The following is a 19,806-nucleotide window of genomic DNA, read 5'->3' as shown; positions in this document are numbered from 1 at the left end:
GAGCTAGGCTTTAAAACTAACAAAAAGAAAAATCTTCATAGCAGTAACTTACTGGTCTAGAAGATGACAAACATCATTCTTTTTCATAGAAGAAAAGGTGGTAAATTAGCCCTTTTTTGTATTCATGACTTTTAGAACTTTGTATGGTTTTGGTTCTGTAGAACTTTCTGGGAAGTCACTGAAATGAATTTATGCTGGTGCAAAACTGATTGCTCGAGTTTCTTAAAATAGAAGTAAATCAAGTGGGGACATTTTGTTGTTACTCTTTTTCAAAATTTGTTTTCAGAGTAATGGCTTCGTATGTGCTCTAAGTGTGTCCCTAACGGGGATCTTGCATCTTCTCCTCCCCACGCCTTCTCTGCTGTGCTTCTGAAGGGAAGCAGGTGGGCGAAGCTGCGCAGGTAGCTGCGTGCTCTCAGCCGGGCAGCGCGGGTGCCAGTTCAATGGTGTTCCTTCTTTTCATGCTGTGTGTGGTTGAAAGCAATGTCGTGATTTCTGTTCTGGCAAATTTTCTAAATACTTACAAAAACTCCAGGAATGTTTGCAGTGCATGTCTGTAATCCAGCGTGTGGCTGATTTCTGGCTCTCTGGCTGGTCCTCCTCAGCATGTCTAACCAGTGCTTACCATGGGTTTTCTCCTTTTAGCTCTGCAGTCACAGCCACTCTGTCAGGCAGATTAGATGATTGTATCATCACTAACTTAGGGCTGAGGAGCATGGAGCACACAGAGGTCCAGCAACGTGGCCAAGGTGCCGAGGACACCAAGGTTGGATTCTGGCCCCAGGGCTGTCTTGCCAGCCCATCCACATGTCTCCAGCCCATGCTGAGTCTGATACCTCAGGCAGCCCTAAAACTTCTATGAAATCAACCAAATTGCCAGTTCTTGCAGTCTAAACCCCTCACCCCCTATTTCAGTTCTGCAGATTCTCAGACCATTCTTACTTGCTCCCCGAGGCAGCAGAAAGGAAGCTGTATCCCACCTTCCAAGGAATTTGGCCCTCCTCACCGTATGCGGCCCCTTGATGTGGCTAAGGACATGGGGCTGTTGCTGTTCATGGGACACTTTTTGGGCTCCTGAAGTACGGTTCACAGTCCCTGTGGACCCAGTGCCTCCATGTTACATAAGAGTCAAGTGGCTTTCACTGTCACTTGCTGCATAAAACGTCCAGTTCTTGAAATAAGGGGTACAAGGAGTAGTAGTGAGAGGAGGTAGAGCACTTGAATTGCTCAAGCAGGGTCGAGTAAAGGTGCACAGAACAGCTTGCCGTAGGAAGTGTCCACCATGCGTGCAGGCTCTGCCTCTGTGCCCTGACCCCGGAGCAGCCTGGGAGTGGGAGTCCCAGCAGCTCCGCTGGCTTTAATCAGGCCAGGATTCGTGAAAGAACAGTGGTTTCCAGAGACCTTTGAAGTACTTCCAACAAAGTGCTAATTGTGGTTGTGGTTTTCCTTTTGCTCCCCCTCCCCCTTTTACATGGGTAGTCGGCCTACCAGGCGCTCTGGAGTCGGTGCATTCCCAGTGTCCTGACCCTCCATTCGCTGTGCGTGGGTCATGGAAGTAAAACCACACCAAGTGCTTCATGTATTTAGAAAGAAAGAAATTTCTTGGCAGTTTATTTAGCATCTAAACATTTTACCTTTGTTTAAACAGGCTAGCATTCACAAGAGTTTTGCTTTTATGTGCCCTTATTATAACCCTTCTTAGTTTTTGATCTAACCTTTGGTCTAAAAATGAACGAATTCTACGATGTAATGGATTTTTTAAAGAATCTTCATGCTTATGTTGATCCTCTTCCCCTCTGTTTATTTTCAGGATACCTGGAGGACAGTTTTGTAAAATCTGGAGTCTTCAACGTGTCAGAACTTGTGAGGGTATCCAGAAGTAAGTAAATCATTTTCTTATTGTTGAAGTATATAGTACAATGCAAAATATTTTCTATTTTAGCCTTAAATACAATACAAAGAATGACTGCTAGGAAAATTTAAGTTTTACAGTCTTCAATCAGTGCTCACTTGGTCAGCACATAAATGATAATAAAATCCTCAATCATTGAATAAATCATATGTGAGTATACCTGATTTCTTAACCTACACTCCAGTCATCAAAACTTTCTTTGTGCAAAACTAATTTTTAGCTTGCTCTCGTTGCCATGTTACCAGCATTCATTTAATTCAGTTCTCTCTGTGACCATAGATGGTCATTTATATCAAAGGAAGTGTGATTAATTAAATGTACTCTGTGTTGTTATGATAACCCACATAAGTTTCCTGTAGATAAGTGCTTTTGCATTTTACTGATGTTTTGGTGGGGGCTTGGAGATGTACAGGATATGCACACTAGCACGCGGAGTGGAAAGGGATGCAGAAATTAACTTTACAGATTGCGGCTGGATATAGATAGAAAGCATTGTTATCCAAAACAATGTGCAATTGTTTTAACTGGCTCCCTTACCTGGGATCCCATTCTTGGCAGGCGGCTCAGATTTTTCTAGGCTAAGCTCACCTGGCTAGCTACCTAAGCGACGGAGAAATTTCCTTGGTCAGCTCTTTCGTGTATTACTAGTGAGTGCAAATGTACCTTGGCTATAGATCTTAATGTATTGATTATGTTCAAAGGAGGGGGCTGATTGCTTCTGCTCCTTTCTCTGGTTCAGGTTGCTAGAGTAACATTGAATAAAATGTTTTAACCTGATGTATTAACAGAAGATGTCACAATTCAGGATGATGCTATTCAGACAATGAGGTGATACTTTTTGATCTTCATTTAAGTCCTGTTCCTCATTTGGGTCACCTTGGAGATCCTGAACAAGTATTATAACAATCCAAATTTAAAAACAAGGGAGGGAGGGAAGGAAAGAGCTAGAGAATCCAAATCAGCAATTCTTCAGAGCCCTTTTCCAGAAGGAATCTTTACGATAGTAGGTGACTAAGCCTTTTCCACTGCAGTTTCTCAAGTAGCTCCGCTTTCAGAAGTGCACAGAGCAGCATGCTTTTCACCGTAAGAGACACAGGCACAAGACCTCTGTTTGCTGGCAAAGCTCTTGGGCAGATAGCAAGTGTCTGACCAGAAGTCGGCTGTCTGCAGGAGATAAAAATAAAGTCTGTATCGCAGCAGCCCAGATCCATGCGCGATATATAAAGGCCTCCAGTGTTGGAACGCTTTTCATTTTGACTTGGAAAAGGATCCACCTGGCGTCTTTGCTGCCACACTCCGTGCCGTCCGCGTAAGAGCGGGGAAGCTTGAGGGTCTGTGTTCGAGCCTGCCTGCTGTGACTGAGCCAGAAGGCCAGGCCGCTGCAGTGAGATGGCACAGACGAGTATTTGCTTAACTTTGTACCTCTAAATTCCACAATGTGTTTTCATTCTTACGCGAAGGGCAGCAGAGTCGTCTGTCAGGAAGTATTTATTAGGGCCTCCTTATGGGCAGCATTATGCTAAGTGCTGTCAGAGGAGAGCCACTTTGGAACCTTCTAATTCCCAGAGTGCAATTTTGAAAAATCTGAATTTCAAACATAAAAAATAGACTAAAAATACCTTTCTGCAATAGTGCAGAAAAAATAAGGTAAACGTAACATACTTCATTCATTCATTTCTAATTCATACTGTCATTTCTTAGAGGTTTTTAGGTTACTTGTTATAACAAACATTACTGATTTGTAATTAGTACATTAATTATCCATATTCATTCCTTAGCTAATTTATTCTGCAAACATTTATATTCTCCTCCACATGTAAATAGGTGTCTCTGAAATGCTTGAGAAGTTATTCTCCTAAGTGTTTTAAAATAATCACATCATAATCTTGTTTACACAATTGAACTTCATTGTTTATGAAATAAGAGTTTGCTAAGTCAACATCAATGTTAGCACGACCCTTATGCTCCTTCTTATCACTAATTCTGCCTTCTTGAGGTTCCGCTGTGTTAATGGTTCTTTCCTCAGGGTTTTACTGTCATCTGACCCTCTAATGTGTGTGTTGACTTTTGCTAATAAAGCTATTTAGTTTTCGAATGGGCATCTCTTTGCTGAACGATATTATCTCCATCTTGAAAGTTAATTTAGAACCAGCTTTTGGAATGAGGAGAACAATAAGAGAGATTGAGGGCTGCCCTCTCACCCAGAGAATCCGAGATTCATTGGTGCTGCAATTCTGAGAGGGCCTTGGCGACCTTTTCAAGGCACTTTGCAGCTTTCAGCTTGGGTCCTTGTGCTCTCTGGCCAGGTGCTAATGTGACCTCCAGTCTTCTGTGTTCTTCCACGGGCTTTGGGGAGGAAGACCGGACCCAGCCTTGGTCTTCTCACATGCTGTCCTTCCTGCTAAAGGCAGACGTGTGCAGTTTCAGGGGTTTGGCCATGTTTCCAGGCCGCTGTCCCTTTCTGTAATCTCCCCCTTCCTGTCAGAATACATGCTAAGTTTTTATAGTGTACATATGTAGAAATTATTTTTTTTGATTGCTTGATATTCTGGAGTGATCCTTCTGGAACAAAATTTAGAAACAAAACCAACATTCCTGAAGAAGTTTTACATTATCACTTTACTCCAGTGACAGCCAGCATTTTTATGGCCAAGAAATGTGTGTTCACTGTTGATACATGAAATTATAAAGCATTGCCTAAAATATTGGGGTATTCTAAATGGATGCGTGCATAGTTTCCAGAGCATAACCAGTAAGCTTCCCGTTACTCACTCAGGTCTCCAGTTTGTACCTTGCTGCGGTCAGTCGTTAGATTATTCAGCCTCTGAGCTTCTCAAATGCCTGACTCCAGCAGATTCCCTGATTTCAGTGGAACGTGCACCTAATAACCCATTTTTAAGCATGTGGTCACTGTGGAATTTCTTACCTCACGTGTTTTTAACCTCTGGTGTACCTGAAGCCACAACCAACATACCTACATCTTAGCTGTCCAGCCAATTTAAGCCATCAGTACACATTGCATATAAATATCTTTCTGTGCAAAAGGAAGTTATGTAGAATGAACAATCTAATGGAATAAATGCTCCTGAGACTTACTGTGTAACATTTAATATTGATCCGTAATATCTTTAGTAAAGAAAAATAGATACTTATTGAATATTCCTTGTTTACCTCTCTCCAGTGAAGGATGTACCTCCTGATCGTACTCTCCTGAAAGTAATGTTGAAGTTAATCATGGCCTAGCTGATTCTAAAATACAACTCAGCTAATAACGGATGCATTTATGACATTTCTTAAAAACTCTGTAGTTGAAGTTTTCTTGAAAACCTGTGTTTCCATTGGAATTTTCTGTTTAATTGGAGGAAGCAGGGAGAGATAGCTAAGTGGATTATGTGTCCTTAGAGTGAAGTTCGAGGTCTGGAGGTTTGTTGCCAAGCCTGGAACACTCTGCCATTAGCTTCTGAGAGCCCAGAGGAGAAGACACTCCTCCGGTGGGCGCTGGACGCGGTCCAGTGATTCGGCCTGCCTGGGTCTCCGCTTTGCGGTTGGTCTCTGGGTTGGCTGTTGTTCCTCAGTAAACCCTTGTGGAAGAATGGCCTCATTCTCCACAGTAGAGAGAGAGCCGGACAGCAGGTTTCCACAGACTGCTCTGACCATTCAAGCTTTGCTGGATTCCTTGTCCTGCAAAGCCAGAAGTGTGCTATTAATTTGAGCATCTTTATTATAATCAACGTTATCCTTGTACTTACATGTTCTTAGCATGTTTTCACTTACCTGATTTGCTGCCCAATATGTTTATTAATGGTAGGGTTACTGAAATGAGTTTTTGTCCTTTGGAATACTTGACAAAAGTGGATGTAACTTTGCAGTGGACCAGTGTCAGAAAACAGGTTCATTTTTATTGCTTCATTTACTTTTCACACATTTTCTAAACTTTTCTGTCCTTGTTATAGGAAAGAAATTGGAGGGAGAAAGGAAAGATGGAAAGGAACTCGGATTTATTGAGCACCTTTTATGTACGAGGCATGATGCTGAGTTTTTAACCACCTCTTACCTCATTTCATTATCAAAGTAATTGTATCTGATGTTAGTATTATTATTCTTCCCATTTTACAGTTTAGGAAACTGAGGTAAATAGTTTCCATGCCAGCCGAGGTTGGACCAGAAGACTATTTCCCAGTATGCTGCTTGTTGTAACATAATATACTGTTTCCCAGATGTATAAAAATAAATTTTAAAAATTTGGGCTGATGTAATCATTGTACAAAAAATACTTGTTTATAAAAACGTTAGCTCATATTGTATTGGCAAACAAAAGATTTCTTGATTTATAAGCTAAAATATTAAAATATGAAATCCAATCCCCAATTCTGTTAAAAAAAAGTCCCACAAGAATATTTTAAATGTGGTATAAAAATTTTTAAAAATAAGCAAAAGCATAGCTATTCAGTAAAATCACAGTTAGCACTCGTACATAAAACGTGACTATTTTAGAAAAATCCGTGACATTTATGTCGTCTTTGTAAATTTTATTTATGTACGTGTCCTAATATAATTATATCAAGTGATTATAAATATCTGGCTTTTAATCCATTCTAATATTGATATTACAGAGAAATGATCTTTGGTATGTGTTTGAGAAGTGGTCCTGTATTTCTTTCGCTGTGATTTGGTGCAATCCAAAGCAGCCTGTTGGGTGTGAGGAGGAGGAATCCTGCTTTCCTCAGCCCCCAGGCTCTCTGGGCAGTGTGGTGACAGATGCGGGGACGCCTAGCACATGTCGGTGTGTGCAGCGCTGGGCAGAGAGGGCGCTGTGCTGCACAGTGACCATGTCCCCAGTGTGCAAGTGGGCCGCAGACCCACTCGGGTGTTAGGTACTCTAAGGGGAGTCTCCTCTTCCAGGCTGAGGTCCTGGAAGGCACCAAGTTCTTACATCTGGGTACGGCCGTCAGCCTCAAGGTGTCCCCTCTCTTTCTCAGCACCCATAACCCAGGGAACTGGAGTCAATTTTCCAATTGGAGAAATCCCGAGCCAGCCGTACTATCATGACATGAACTCCGGGGTTAACCTGCAGAGGTCACTGTCTTCTCCACCAAGCAGGTAGGGAGAGGGCTATGCAGCTATGTGGGCAGGGGACAGGGGAGGGAGGGAGGAAGGAGGGGGATGGGAAGGGGAGAGGAAGGGCAGGGGAGGGGGGAGGAGGGGCTAGAGGGCAGGCTGGGGGGAGACAAGAGTTTCTACCTAATCCTGCCTAGTATATGTTATTTTGATATTTGAAAATTAAATTAATTACTGCTCTACTTTAAAACCGTTTGGGGGGTGAGGAGGAAGGAACTATGAAAACAGATTTGCCAACAATGGGAGTTAACTGCTTTTGCACAAGATGTGGTATTCTGTGTGTAGGTTCATAAATTAAGGCCAAGTTCATGTCATTTGTGGAAAACTATTTTTGTACAGTTAGATTGTGTATCAAGACAATTCATTTTATTACCTAAGATTATCTCAGACATGTTAAGGTCTTAAACATAGTTTTTCTGAACTTAAAATGTAAATAGCGAGTGTTTATTTCGCTTGCTGCGTCAGCACAGGCCTCAGCTCCTGCTCCTCCAGTGTCACATTGTGGCCGTCAGAGTAAACAAGGCTTAAAAACATGTTTCTGTTACTTCCTTTTGAAAATAAGTTCTGCCTCATTTTAAGTTTGTCATTGTTCTGACGACTCACAAAGGGAAGAATTAAATTCAAGAAAAGTTTAAAAATGTTAGTTCAAACTTTAGCTGCCTTAGAAGAGACTAAAGGAAGTATGATTCGGTCTGCGCGGTTTGCCGCGGACCGCAGTGACCGGCTTCAGCCGCGGTGCTAATCGCGGTGCTAATCGTGCTAATCGCGGTGCTAATCGCGGTGCTAATCGCGGTGCTGAGGGTGGAGCGCGAGGGAGGGCCGGCGGCGGCGGCCGGCGGAGGTGCAAGGAGCCCGCCTTGCGGCCGGCCGTGGCCGCGGAGATCGCTGAATCCGTCCACCTGTGTCCCCTTGTTTACTAAAAGACGCGGGCGGCTCATGCACAGGACTTCTGAAGTCCTGCGGCGCTGTACTTATTATCGCCGCATAAAGTCAACTTAAAGGTAAAGGTATGCTTTTTAGTTTTTATCAGCTGCAAACGTGAACATTTTGAGAGATAATTCCTTTTCATGTCGTAGGCACGTAAACGAGGAGGGGTTCAGGTCGGCTCACCGTTTTACTGGGTGGTGGGGGGCTGGTAGCTCCAGGAGGCCAGGAGTGTGGTGCAAAGGTTTGGGCAAGAGAGAGGCTGCTCAGAGGAGGCGAGGAGGCGGCGGGCGCCTTGCCAGCGGAGACGGCAGAGGCCACGTTTCAGGTCTCAACAGAATCCTTCATGTTTTTCAGTTCTTACTGATAAAAGTAGAAGTAAATTTTGAGTTAAAATAATTCATTTTCATAATTACAATAAAGTGGGTGCTAGTGGGAAGACAAAAAGCAAGTGTATCAAGCAGCGTGGTCCGTGCCTTACTTTGCTATAGCTATTTACTCCCTTTAATAATTAGTAACAAACATGTTTTGCTCATTAATATACATGTGTCATCACAAAAGTACATTAATTCAGATTTGCTAATATTTTCATGATATACCTGAAGAATGAAAGATCAGTAACCTTACTTTTTAAGGAAAACATACAAAAGAATATACGAAAGTTTGCAATCAGTTAAGTATTATAAAATTTATTATTGTTATTAAGTATAGGTTAATGGTCATAATATTTAATATTTAATAAGTATCTTCTAAATGCCAACCACTTAACCAAGAGCTTTATAATTAATCACTCATTTAATCTTCTCAACCATCCCCCTTTGAAGTAGTTTCTCTTATTTCCATTTTACAGATGATTAAACTAAGGTTAAAAAGCCTAAGGAGCTTACTATTAAGAATTAATATATGGCTTAGTCAAGACTTAAGACTGCCCAAGCCCTTGTTCTACTGTGTTCTGTTATCTTTTCTCTGAATTAATAGGAAGGAATTACACTGTCATGGTGGGTGCTATGCGAGGGAGCACTGTGGGCAGTCACACAGAAGCCAAGTGTAGCCAGCGCAGTGTTAGTGAGTTCACCAGGAATGAACTTCCTCTGGAAGAACAGTGGAAAATGTAAACTGAATGAACATCATCTATGTAGGGTTGCATACGGCAGTATACTCTGTGGTACACAATACTAGAAATGTGCGCTATTCTTGTTGATGTCTTCAGTATTCACCAACTTTGAAAGATTATTTGATTACTGGTATCTGGAAATTTGCAGTTATGAATCTTAAGTCATTTAGTTTTAAGTGCTACATATCTTGAGAAATTCTGTTGATGCATATCTACATATAATCATCATATTTTGACAGCAAAAGACCCAAAACTATATCCATAGATGAAAATATGGAACCAAGTCCTACAGGAGACTTCTACCCCTCTCCAAATTCACCAGCTGCTGGGAGTCGAACATGGCATGAAAGAGACCAAGGTGGGTGAGGAGCGGGCACTTCCAGGGTGGTGGGGTGGAGTGTGGGCCTGTTGTAAGTTTTGTCATGTTGTCATAGTGGAACTAATATGGGTTACATTTTCTTCATGAAATAATTTTAGTCATTTTTTTAAAGAGCATAGAAAAATAATAGATAACATAAAATTATTTTTAAGACACATTAGTCAGATATTATCAGAGCCATAAAAATCTTTATTTTTTGCATATTTTCTTAGACTACTTTAGAGTGACCCTTGAGGCCCCCCCAGAGGTATGTGGCTGATGGTGGTCTGTCCGTACAGTTGGTGAGAGGGGGTAGAATCCCAAGTTCCAGGATTCAGTTGTGTCCAGTTGGTCCTCTCTGCAGATGTCTAGGAGAGGAGTTAAGCTGTAGGCCACTGGGCACTGAAGGTTCTCAGTTAAGAAAGCCACAGTTCCCTTTTGAAGTCGGTGGAACCCAAAGAGTGTCTGATCCACTCACATTTCAGAGCAGCTTCTGGATGAAGCAGAAGTGAGGAAAGGGGTGCTGCTTAACTTCCGGGGGTTTGATACAGCTCATTTTCCTTCTGAAAGTCTGTGGAGGCTACCTGGGCTCTTCCCTACAGCTGGAGGGAAGTCTTCATCATAGAAATAGAAGACTGAATTCACTGCTGTTTTGTCAATGTGTATGCATGTGTACGAGTAAGATTTGATATCAGTTCTATAAAAATGTATTCAAAATTGTCTTTCAAGTTCTGTGTTTAAAAATACAAAGATGCTGTTTGACAGTGGTTTTTAGCCCATGACTTGGGTGTGGATATGGGGAGTGCGGTCTGTGTCTTCAGTGATCTTAGCAAATAATTCTGAGGCTCAGGAGTCAAGGCCCAATGAGTCCCTTATCAGGACCCTTCTTTATTGTTGTTTCTCAGGATTTTTATGTTGAGTGATATAACATTTAAAATACAGCAGAAAAGCTTCATGGATGAATCCAACTGAGTCAGTTGGCCCTCCTTTAGCAGGGTGTACTTTTTAACTTACAAACAAGTCAGGGGTCAGAGTGTGGACGTGAGTTCCATGGAGAGGGACTGAGGAAGGCACAGCCCCAGCTGAGTGGAGAAGCACACATGACAAGGTTACGTGCAGCAACTGCAGTGCTGATGTTGTGGTGCAAAGGGCGGGGACAGTAGGTGACGAGTCATTTTATGGAGGATTTGAAAATCAGCTGGGGAGGTTTGCTGTTGAGAACCTCCCCCACGTTTTTCTTCAGTAGGAAAACGCCATCCTTCCCAGACAAATCCCATCCTGTGGCTCCCTTCCTCACATCCTCCACTGACTTCCTGCCACTCCAGGCAGGAATCGGGGCTCCCTCCTGCGCAGCCGCCTGCCTCTGCCTGCCCCTGCGGGTCCCCTCCTGCTGCTCTTCCTCCTGCCACCTGCAGGTGCCACTTGACCTGGATTTGGAAAAGCCATGTGCAGCAGGACCTTCTTTTAAACCAGCCCTCCGGAATGTCCTCCAACTCTTCATCTAGTAAATTCTCATCCTGCAGGCCCACTTACACTGAAGGATTCCAGACTCACGTAGTTCTTGCTAGTTTTGCCCTTTGGAACAAAGGGTTGGTCCTTGTGCTCGTAGTACACACTTACATATTTATTTGTGAGACTAGCCGTGCACTCTGCGTGGTGAAGCCACGTTCCTGCAGTGTCTCGGCCACCAGCGAAAGCAGCACGTAACGTGACCAACACACAGTAGGCAGCAGGGACACAGTAACGTGTGGGATAAATGAGCCTACTAGGAAGAACTCCAGGTTTATGAGTGCAGGCAAGAAATAATACAGACTTTTTTGAGTTGTAGAAGTGTGAATAAAAACAAAACCCTCAACCTTTTATATTTTATTGCTTGTTTTACTGACATTGTCAGTTTAATTTAAACAGAGCTGTATTTTCCCTGTCAGAAAATTATTCTGGAAAAGAGTCTGGTGGTAATAATAATAACATTGTGAATGTGTGGGACTGAATGCATTGTTCAGAAGTGTAGGTGTTCTTTATTATAGAGCGCGTCATTCTGTACAGATTGATTCCTCTTTCAGCCTATTCAATAAAGCCGATTCCAAATCACATTATAAAACATTTTTGAAAAGTGGAAGGGAAACTGTCATTCTTTCTCTTTGTAAAATCGTTGCATAGTCTAGGTGATTTTCTATTGTCAGGATGTCTAGAATTATTGGGAAAATGTGTAAAAGCACATTATATTAAAAGTAAGGAAGAATGTTCCATTCTCAAGCAAACCTTAAAAGACCTTCTGTCACTCTGGTGCACATAAGCCACGGTGGGAAGACTTCAACTGCAGTGAAAACGTGGTAGCCGTATGGTCTGATCTTTAGAGATCTTCTCGGCCCCGTGTTATCCTTTAGTTCTAAGAAAATTGCTTTTTTAAAATTTGCAAAATACAATGACCCACAGTTGTTCTTGTCCACCTGCAAATGTTTTTTACACATACTTCTAGGTCCTAAAGGGAGCTATATAAAGCAATTTTAAGCACCACTGTGATACTTTAAGGGCTCCAGGATGTTGTATATTTCTTCCTCCCATTGAGCCCTACACTACCCTACTTAAGGATCATGATATGCTTGTCATTATAATTGGCAGAAATTCTTGAAATCAACTATTAGTTCCTTGATGTATGTCTTACTCTGTTAGTCTTAACTTTGCATTAAAATTTATTCTTGCCACAACTCTTCACAAAGTGATTTTTGAAATACTGTATAAGAATAAAAAATAACAAAATTATGGGCAGCATGTGACACTCTGCTTTCCTTTACAATCTTCATCTCCAATTAAATCATTGAGATGTATTACAAGTTGGCAAAAATGTGACATAATATGATCAGGTTATTATACCTATTTTATTTTTACCACTAGGCAAAGTATTGATACAAATTCTAGGTTTGTGTGACGACATATGTTCATATAGTTTTTAATAATTTAGTAATAAATTATTTTTTATTTTAGTATATTACAAAAAAACCTGATTGTATCTTTACCTTTTCAAGATGCAAAAAAGTGACATTTTCCTGATTTTTAAAGAATTATTAAAAAAGAATTCTAATTTTACAAAATATAGAAATGGATATTTTAGCTCTGAACAGTATTTAGTAGTGTTAGGCAGTCGGTAGGGGACGATATAATTTGCCTCAGTTTCACTGAATAGTGATAGAAGTTTCATCAGCCAATATCTAAGTTATGTAAAACTTGTATTTCTAATACGTACTCTTTAGACATAGAAAAGGCCAGGAAGGAGGCAGCGATTCTGGGCTGCCGAGTTGGCACGGCTGTCACATTCTTCCTGAGCTCCAGGGCGTGTCTCCTGCACCAGTCTCGCCGTGAGTCGGGTCTTTCTCTCCTCTCTGCGTCAGTCTCCACTAGCACCCTTGCTCTCGGTGGTGGGGATGGAGCTCGGCTCTCGTGCCTGTCAGCCGAGGGCTCCTACAGCTGAGCTACATGCAACGTAGCCCAAGGACCTTTTAAAATACTGCCCATCATTTCAAGATTTTTGTGGTTAAATAAATAGAACTGGGGCCAGGGAGATGGCTCAGTGGAACAAGCACTTGCCTGGCAAGAGCAAGGGCCTGAGTTCAATCCCTGGTTCCACAAAACAAACAAACAAACAAACAAACAAACAAACAAACCCAGGTTAAGTTAGCAATATGTAAGTTGAAGTTTTTTTAATCTCAACACTTAGACCCCTCCAAATTCCACTGTGTGTTGTCTACTTTAAAATTTTTCTGCTTCAGTCATTTCAGAGACTTTGTTCCTAGATGTTGCATTTTTCCAACGAAACATTGGCACAAACCCTTGTGACTTCTGATAAGAGATGGCATGTTTTCTTTTTTTTTTTTTTCCCTAATTCAGGTTACTTTCATGAGACTAAATCCAATCGTATTCTAATACTCAGGAATTTAGCAGACTAATAAATTATTTGCCTGAGCATCTGAGACAATCATTTATCAAGGTCACTTTGCCACTGCCATGCTAATAGTCATTGATTCATCAAAGTCTGAAAGTAAAACCCCCCAGAACATCACTTAATGGACATTTAGTAAGAAAAATAGGATATGGTAAATATATTTGTATTACATAGTTGGCAATTTCTACATGAGAAGTTTAATAGCTTCTCAATCTGGTGGGTTTTAAAAACTTAAGATCTTACATAAAGTATAACTTAAAAAAAGACTTCCATGCAATAAAACCTTATTGATTCCTGTACATTTAGAATTTGAGATGATTTGGCTCAGTTAACATTTTATCAAATGTTTTGTATATACCAAGAATTTTATAAGCATTAGACACACAAATATGTTTAAGTTTTCAGACCTCGATCTGCTGAATAGAGGAATATTTTTATAGAAATTCAATAGTATAACATATTAAAATGGGAATGTCTTCATGCTTTAGAGCTAACCTATCTTTTATGCACTATCAGGGAAATCTTTACACTAAATCAATAATTTGGCATATTAGGAAAAATTGGCAATGCTTATATTGATGTAAGTACAATTTTGAGAGTACTTTTGAAAGCTAAATTGGAATCTAATCATCTAGATACTCTAGATGAATGTGGAGAAGAATTGATTCGAAACTTACATGATGGCACAGTTGCTACATTTCTTTGTTGAGCTTTTATCATGTAAACAGTGGTGAGGAGCTCCAAGTGCCTCTCCATGTTCCAGTGCATGACATTAGAACTCACACTCGGGAGACGTCTCCACCGGGGTGTATGTTTCCTTCCAGCTGCACCGCCGCCTACTCTTCTCTCGATGCTGGGACAAAAACCCGACACTCAGAATGAGGAAAGGAAAGATTTATTTAGCTCACAGTTATTGGAGGTTTCAAGACTCTGGAGGAGAGGCTGGGGTGCTGCAGTGCCCAGGGGGACCCTCTGCACATCTCTGAGAAAGCACAGGCCAGCCAGTTTAACGGTTAGCACCCCGCTGGCCCCGCCCCCGGCCCCGCCCTGTTCCCAAGGCCCCGCCCCTGGCCCCGCCCCTCAAGCCACTGGTTGCTCCTCCATAACTTTCTTGAGGCTTTGGGGGGACGACCAGACACAGACTGCTGAGGTAGAACAGAACACGCACATCTGTAGAACATAAAGGAAAGAGCGAATTGTTGGTCAAGGCTTTCTTCAGTATCTTTCACCTTATCTGCTAATTAGCAAATATCTGTGTTTTGCGTGTTACAATAAGAAACAGCATTTTAAGTGGAGCAAACTTCTGTGCATGTTTGAAGGGCCAGCACTGATTAATGTGAAAGGGTTAGACTCATATTTCTGTGCCCTGCAGCCTTAATGATTTGAAAATAAAGCATTTTGCTGGAAAACAATGGTAGATAATTAGCCTGAAATGCTGGGTCTCCAGATTGATGGAACACAGATTAAAATAAGAATGTGGGAAACCCCTGGGAGACAGTGACATAGTGTACTATGCAAAGTTACTAGGCACAAGAAAGGCTTCATTTCAAATGCTTTCATGCATTACGTAAACTTATCTGGAGTAGTTTTTAGAGTTAGCGTATTGTGAGGTATTAGACTCTCAGTATCAGATGTAGTAAGAAATTGTTTTGCAGGCATAGATCACAGATTACTAGAACTCTTAGTAGGATACAGTTCAAGCTCCTTGTTTCATAGCGAAGAGGTCTGAGGATCAGAGAGGCTTTCTTGTCCAGAGTGTGTGGCTAATTAATAGCACAACCTTCTTTTGAAAAACTAATGATTTTCCCCCTTTCTGTTATTCTCAATCTCCCTAGAGAACCAATATGTAAACTTATTTATGTAGGGAAAAGTGGACTAGGAAAATTATACCTCCACTTCCCAAGTTTTGGCAGACAGACTGTTTACTTGAAGGGTTTCTTGATAGATTCTGTTTGACCTTGTAGAATTAGAATGGTAGAATTGAAGTGAATTTATTCGTGTTCTGGATTCTAGAAGAATGGACAAACGAAATTGTGATGATCTATCTATCCATCTATCTATATTTTTTGAGAACTGAGAAAGCTTACAATTATAAATTCTAAATATAGTGAAAAGCCAGTTTGAAGTGAATGGCTCAGCACAGTTTGTAAAGGCTTTTGCTGTGACCGATATTGAGGAGAATGCGGAGTGAGTGCATCACGTACCATCACCTGGCTTTAGTTTTTAACAATACTTTGCCCATCTTGTTGGATTTAGTATCTTGTTGGATTTAGTATCTCCTAGTTTTTAAAAAGTGTTTAAAAATATCATGCCATTTGCTTATAAAGATTTTAGAGTTTCTGACATACTTTTTTCACACATTTGCCATTATCACCTTAACTAATATGATAACTCCTTAGTGTTGCCTAATAGAAAATCTAAGTTTACATTCTCTAGTATATCTTAAAGTATGTTTTGTTTGAGACAAGACTCAAGTATGGTCCATTTGTATTATTTGTGCTCTCACTTCTGTATATACCAGCCACTCCTCCTTATGAAGAAGATACATAAATTATGTTCAGTAAGTACATGTATATGAAGAAAACAAGATACTACTGACTTTGGAGGCTACTGTTTATTCAGTATTTACCATCAAGTGCTAAAGGAGCATATTTTTACATCAAAATCCTTTGAAAAACCCTACTTTCCTACTTTCTTATTAAAAGACACCACAGGGGAAAATTTTTCACCTGACCTCATGTCTTTGGCTGAAGTTTAAGTGCATTCGCACTAAAAAGATTGCATAAAACTACCTTCAGGCTGTATGTGAGGGGTATTTATGAAACATAAATGAATTTTGTATTTAGACCTGATTGTCCTCCAAAATATATCTTATTATGTATACGCAGGTATTCCAAAATCTGAAACACTTCCGGTTCCAAGCATTTTGAATGAGAGTTACTTAGAATAAGAGTTACTGTGTTTGGACTGTCCTTACATGGAGCTTCTTGAATATCCAGGAGTGTTTCCATTTCTTAAATTATACTTACTTGTTTATTTTGAGTACTGTCAATAAGTAACAGTGTGTACTCGGAGGCATTGAATGCTTTATCCATATCTGAGGAATGAATCATTTTCACAAAACATGTTCTGTCCCGTATCATTCTGGTGTACAACAAATGACTGATAGAGATTGAGTTATTATAACAGAGCCTTGTTATGGGATCAGTGTCTTCCACTTTGAAGACAAATAACTCAGCTAGACGGCAACATTTATTTTCTCTAAATGACTCGGGACAGAGCAATAGGAGACCATTATCCTGTGACAATATTCTGTTTCATTGACATTATTTCACAAATGTAATTGGTCCATTACTAAGTAGAGGTTTTGTTACTGATCAATTTCACGTGATTTCTAAAACCATTAGGTTAATAAATATGCCATCATAGTAATTTCCTTGATAGAATGTGCTTTTTTTTCTTCATTTATATTTGTTTGAGGAAAAATACAGGTTTAGATTTAACTTAGACACCACAATTTGTGCCAGTTTTGATAACTTTTCCATTAAGAGAAACATATTGTGCAGAGCAATCACATTTATATTGAGTCATTGAACTGACAACCTTAAGTTTTCAGGATTTTTTTCAACATTGTTAGACCACATCGAATCATAATTTTTCTCAGCCAGTTTATTGGCTCACTTTAATGATTTTATTTAAAATAAATTTCAGATAATCCCTAGGACTTTCCTGTAAGTCCACTAAAGTAACAATATATGAGTTAAATCAACCCTGTTACCGTTGTGGATAACAACAGCAATGCTAACAACAGAACCCTTGAGATGTCTTGTAGCATGCCTGTTTCTAAATGCATGCCCTTTTCCCAAATGTTCTCCTCTAAAAACTCATCTGTAATCTTGTTAAATTAGGACTCTTCCAGTATCTTTCTGACTTTTACAGCTAAGGTTACAGTATTGATTTTATTTTATAGTCCGTGGCTCTCAGATACTTAACACTAATAAGCCTCCATGGCCAAGAGGTTTTCCCCAGAGGAGTGGTGGAGAGCAGCTGTTTACCTATGCTGATGTTTAATAAGTGGCTGAAATAGACTCCAAATCCTGCATAATTGTTTGGTGTTTTTCCCCTCCTTTCAAATTATGTTTACTGACATTACTCCAGACACTATCTTGTTTCTGTTAAAATGAAATTGCTAATGGACAGAGGCATTTTGAAGTGTTTTTAAAAGCAGTTCATTCAGCATGCGTTCTTTTAACACCATTCCTCAGTCTTCAGTAATTTTTTAACTGTCTCTGGGAAGTGTGTTGGAGCTTCAAAGGGGTGAGCGTTAGCTGCAGTGGGTATAGGTGCAGCCCGGAGCCCTTTTGTGCAGTGTGATTAAGGAACGGAAGCCTGAGGCAGCACGCTGCTTGGCGCTGCTTGGCGCTGCTTGGCGCAGCATCTACTGCAGGAGCTTCAGCTGGCACGCGGCATTTCTCAGGAATACAGTAATATAGTCCAATGTAGTTCAATAATTCGGTAATTAAAGGATTCATTTATTTAGCACGAAGATTACTCTATCTTCTAAGAAAGAACCAATTTAATTTTTTACGAGATTGAGAACTCTAATTGAAGGAGACATTGTCTTTCTTCTTGATGTACTTTGCTATTTTTCCTAGTTATTTTAGAGTGTGATACAGGGGTGTGCGTGAGTGTGTGACGTGTGCGCGTGTGTGTAGCAACTCCTTTTACATGGCAGCTCATTATTCTTTGAATCATCTGGTGGCACCACCACACTCCTGTAGTTGGATCAAGCCCATATGTCTTGTCATAACATTCAGAGCTTTTTGTTAACTGGGAGTGTGTGGGGAGGGCTTATTCACATTTGCCACACAGTTGTAAGATCTTACATCCAGAGGCGTTCTTAGAAACAGTGTTCAGATAGTCTCTTCTCTGGATTATACTTTAAAAAGACATTGTTTTGTCTTTAGTGAACTAAATTGCCATTGTCACATTAAAACCATTCATTTTCCATCTTTGTAGCACATGGTATTCCCTCCATACGGTGTAATATTGAAGATGTAACCAGACCCAGTGTTATTAACTCAATATTGAAAATTATTTGTAATATTCTGTGGCGCTATCGGGAGCATTTTTCCCAAAATATGTTTTTTAGAATTTTTATGATAATGGTTACTTGTGGGAAATTTGGAAAAGCGGACTGTCAGATGTAAATAAGAAAAATATTTATAATCTCATCAGACTGGTGAGATAGCTTGACAGTCTAAGTGCCTGTCTGGCAAGCGCAAGGACCCGGATTCGATCCCCAGTACCACATGCCTTCCGGTCCCCAAACCCAGGCATGGTGTCTCACAGCTATAATCTCAGTGCTTGAGAGGCTGGAACAGGAGAATCACTACAAGTCCAGACTGAATAGCGAGATCCTGTATCAAAAGAATAAGAAAAATAAATAAATAAATAAATAAATAAATAATGTTATTTATAACCTCATCTCATAGAGATAACTTCTGTCAGTTCTTGACTATATTATGTTAGTCTGTTTTCTATATATTTTTTCTCTGCATTTTTTATATATTCTAATTCTTACATTTTGACACCAAATTGGCCTTATATGATATATGCTATTTTGTAAATTATTTTCCTTGTTGTTTTTCATTTATAGTATTACCTGTCTTTCCATTCATGTTTCATAGTAACTGCGTGATGTGCTGCCATTTGGTAATTCCATACAGCTTTCAGTTTGTGCTTTTCACATGGAGTTTTAGGTAGCTTTTGGGCTTTCACATTACAGTATGAACAAGTTCTGTTCTGGGAGAATGCTCATAAACTGGATTTGTTCATAATCTGAAGAAGTGATTCTTACACGGTGTACCTCTGAAAGTTCGCAGCTGGAGCTTCCAAGTCAGGGACTGACTGTAGAAACATGCAGTAAACATCACTCCACACAGTCTTTCTCTAAACTGCCGAGCCCAGTCCTATCTAGTTCTTTTCCCTGGACCCAGCTGCTAGCGTGTTGGTTGCCACAGGTCACCCAGGAGAAGCTCACTGAATTTGTTTTGAAGACATAAATATTCCTGAGCATTTCTAAGGCTTCTGGTAACTACTGTTACAGCATCCAAAAGATCTAAGTGATTTACAGTCCCAGTAGTCCTGCACGAATGACCTAGTGCCACTGTCACGTGAGCAGTAATTTAAACACAGCACATGGCTCTGTCGGTGGTTTTGAAGTACGTCCTTGTAGTTTACTTAGAGAACATTTCTGTGGCCTTGTGACTTTACATCCTTGCGCCTCTTTTTGTCATTTATATTTCATTTAAGGGGCTGGGGAGATGGCTCAGTGGAATAAGCGCTTCCCTGGCAAGGGCCTGAGTTCAATCCCTGCTTCTGGGGGGGGGGGAATATATATATATATATATATATATATGCCAGCAGGGATCACACCA

At 40.5% G+C, this 19,806-nt stretch overlaps 1 protein-coding gene across 7 annotated transcripts in view; it reads left to right on the top strand.

Moving 5' to 3' along the window:
* The window catches only part of Nfib (nuclear factor I B), a 213,224-nt gene that overhangs the window by 147,888 nt on the left and 45,530 nt on the right, over positions 1–19,806 (top strand). For all 7 annotated transcript variants that reach the window (XM_004631712.3, XM_004631711.3, XM_023715839.1 and 4 more), the window contains 3 exons: positions 1,811–1,879; positions 6,892–7,012; positions 9,308–9,426. In XM_004631712.3, the coding sequence (XP_004631769.1) occupies positions 1,811–1,879; positions 6,892–7,012; positions 9,308–9,426 (309 nt within the window). The remainder of the gene's footprint in view (positions 1–1,810; positions 1,880–6,891; positions 7,013–9,307; positions 9,427–19,806) is intronic.

This window comes from Octodon degus, unplaced genomic scaffold, assembly GCF_000260255.1.
Source record: "Octodon degus isolate 3935 unplaced genomic scaffold, OctDeg1.0 scaffold00044, whole genome shotgun sequence".
Lineage (NCBI taxonomy): Eukaryota > Metazoa > Chordata > Mammalia > Rodentia > Octodontidae > Octodon > Octodon degus.
The sequence above is the reverse complement of the archived record's forward strand: the minus strand, read 5'-3'. Positions and strand labels throughout refer to the sequence as shown.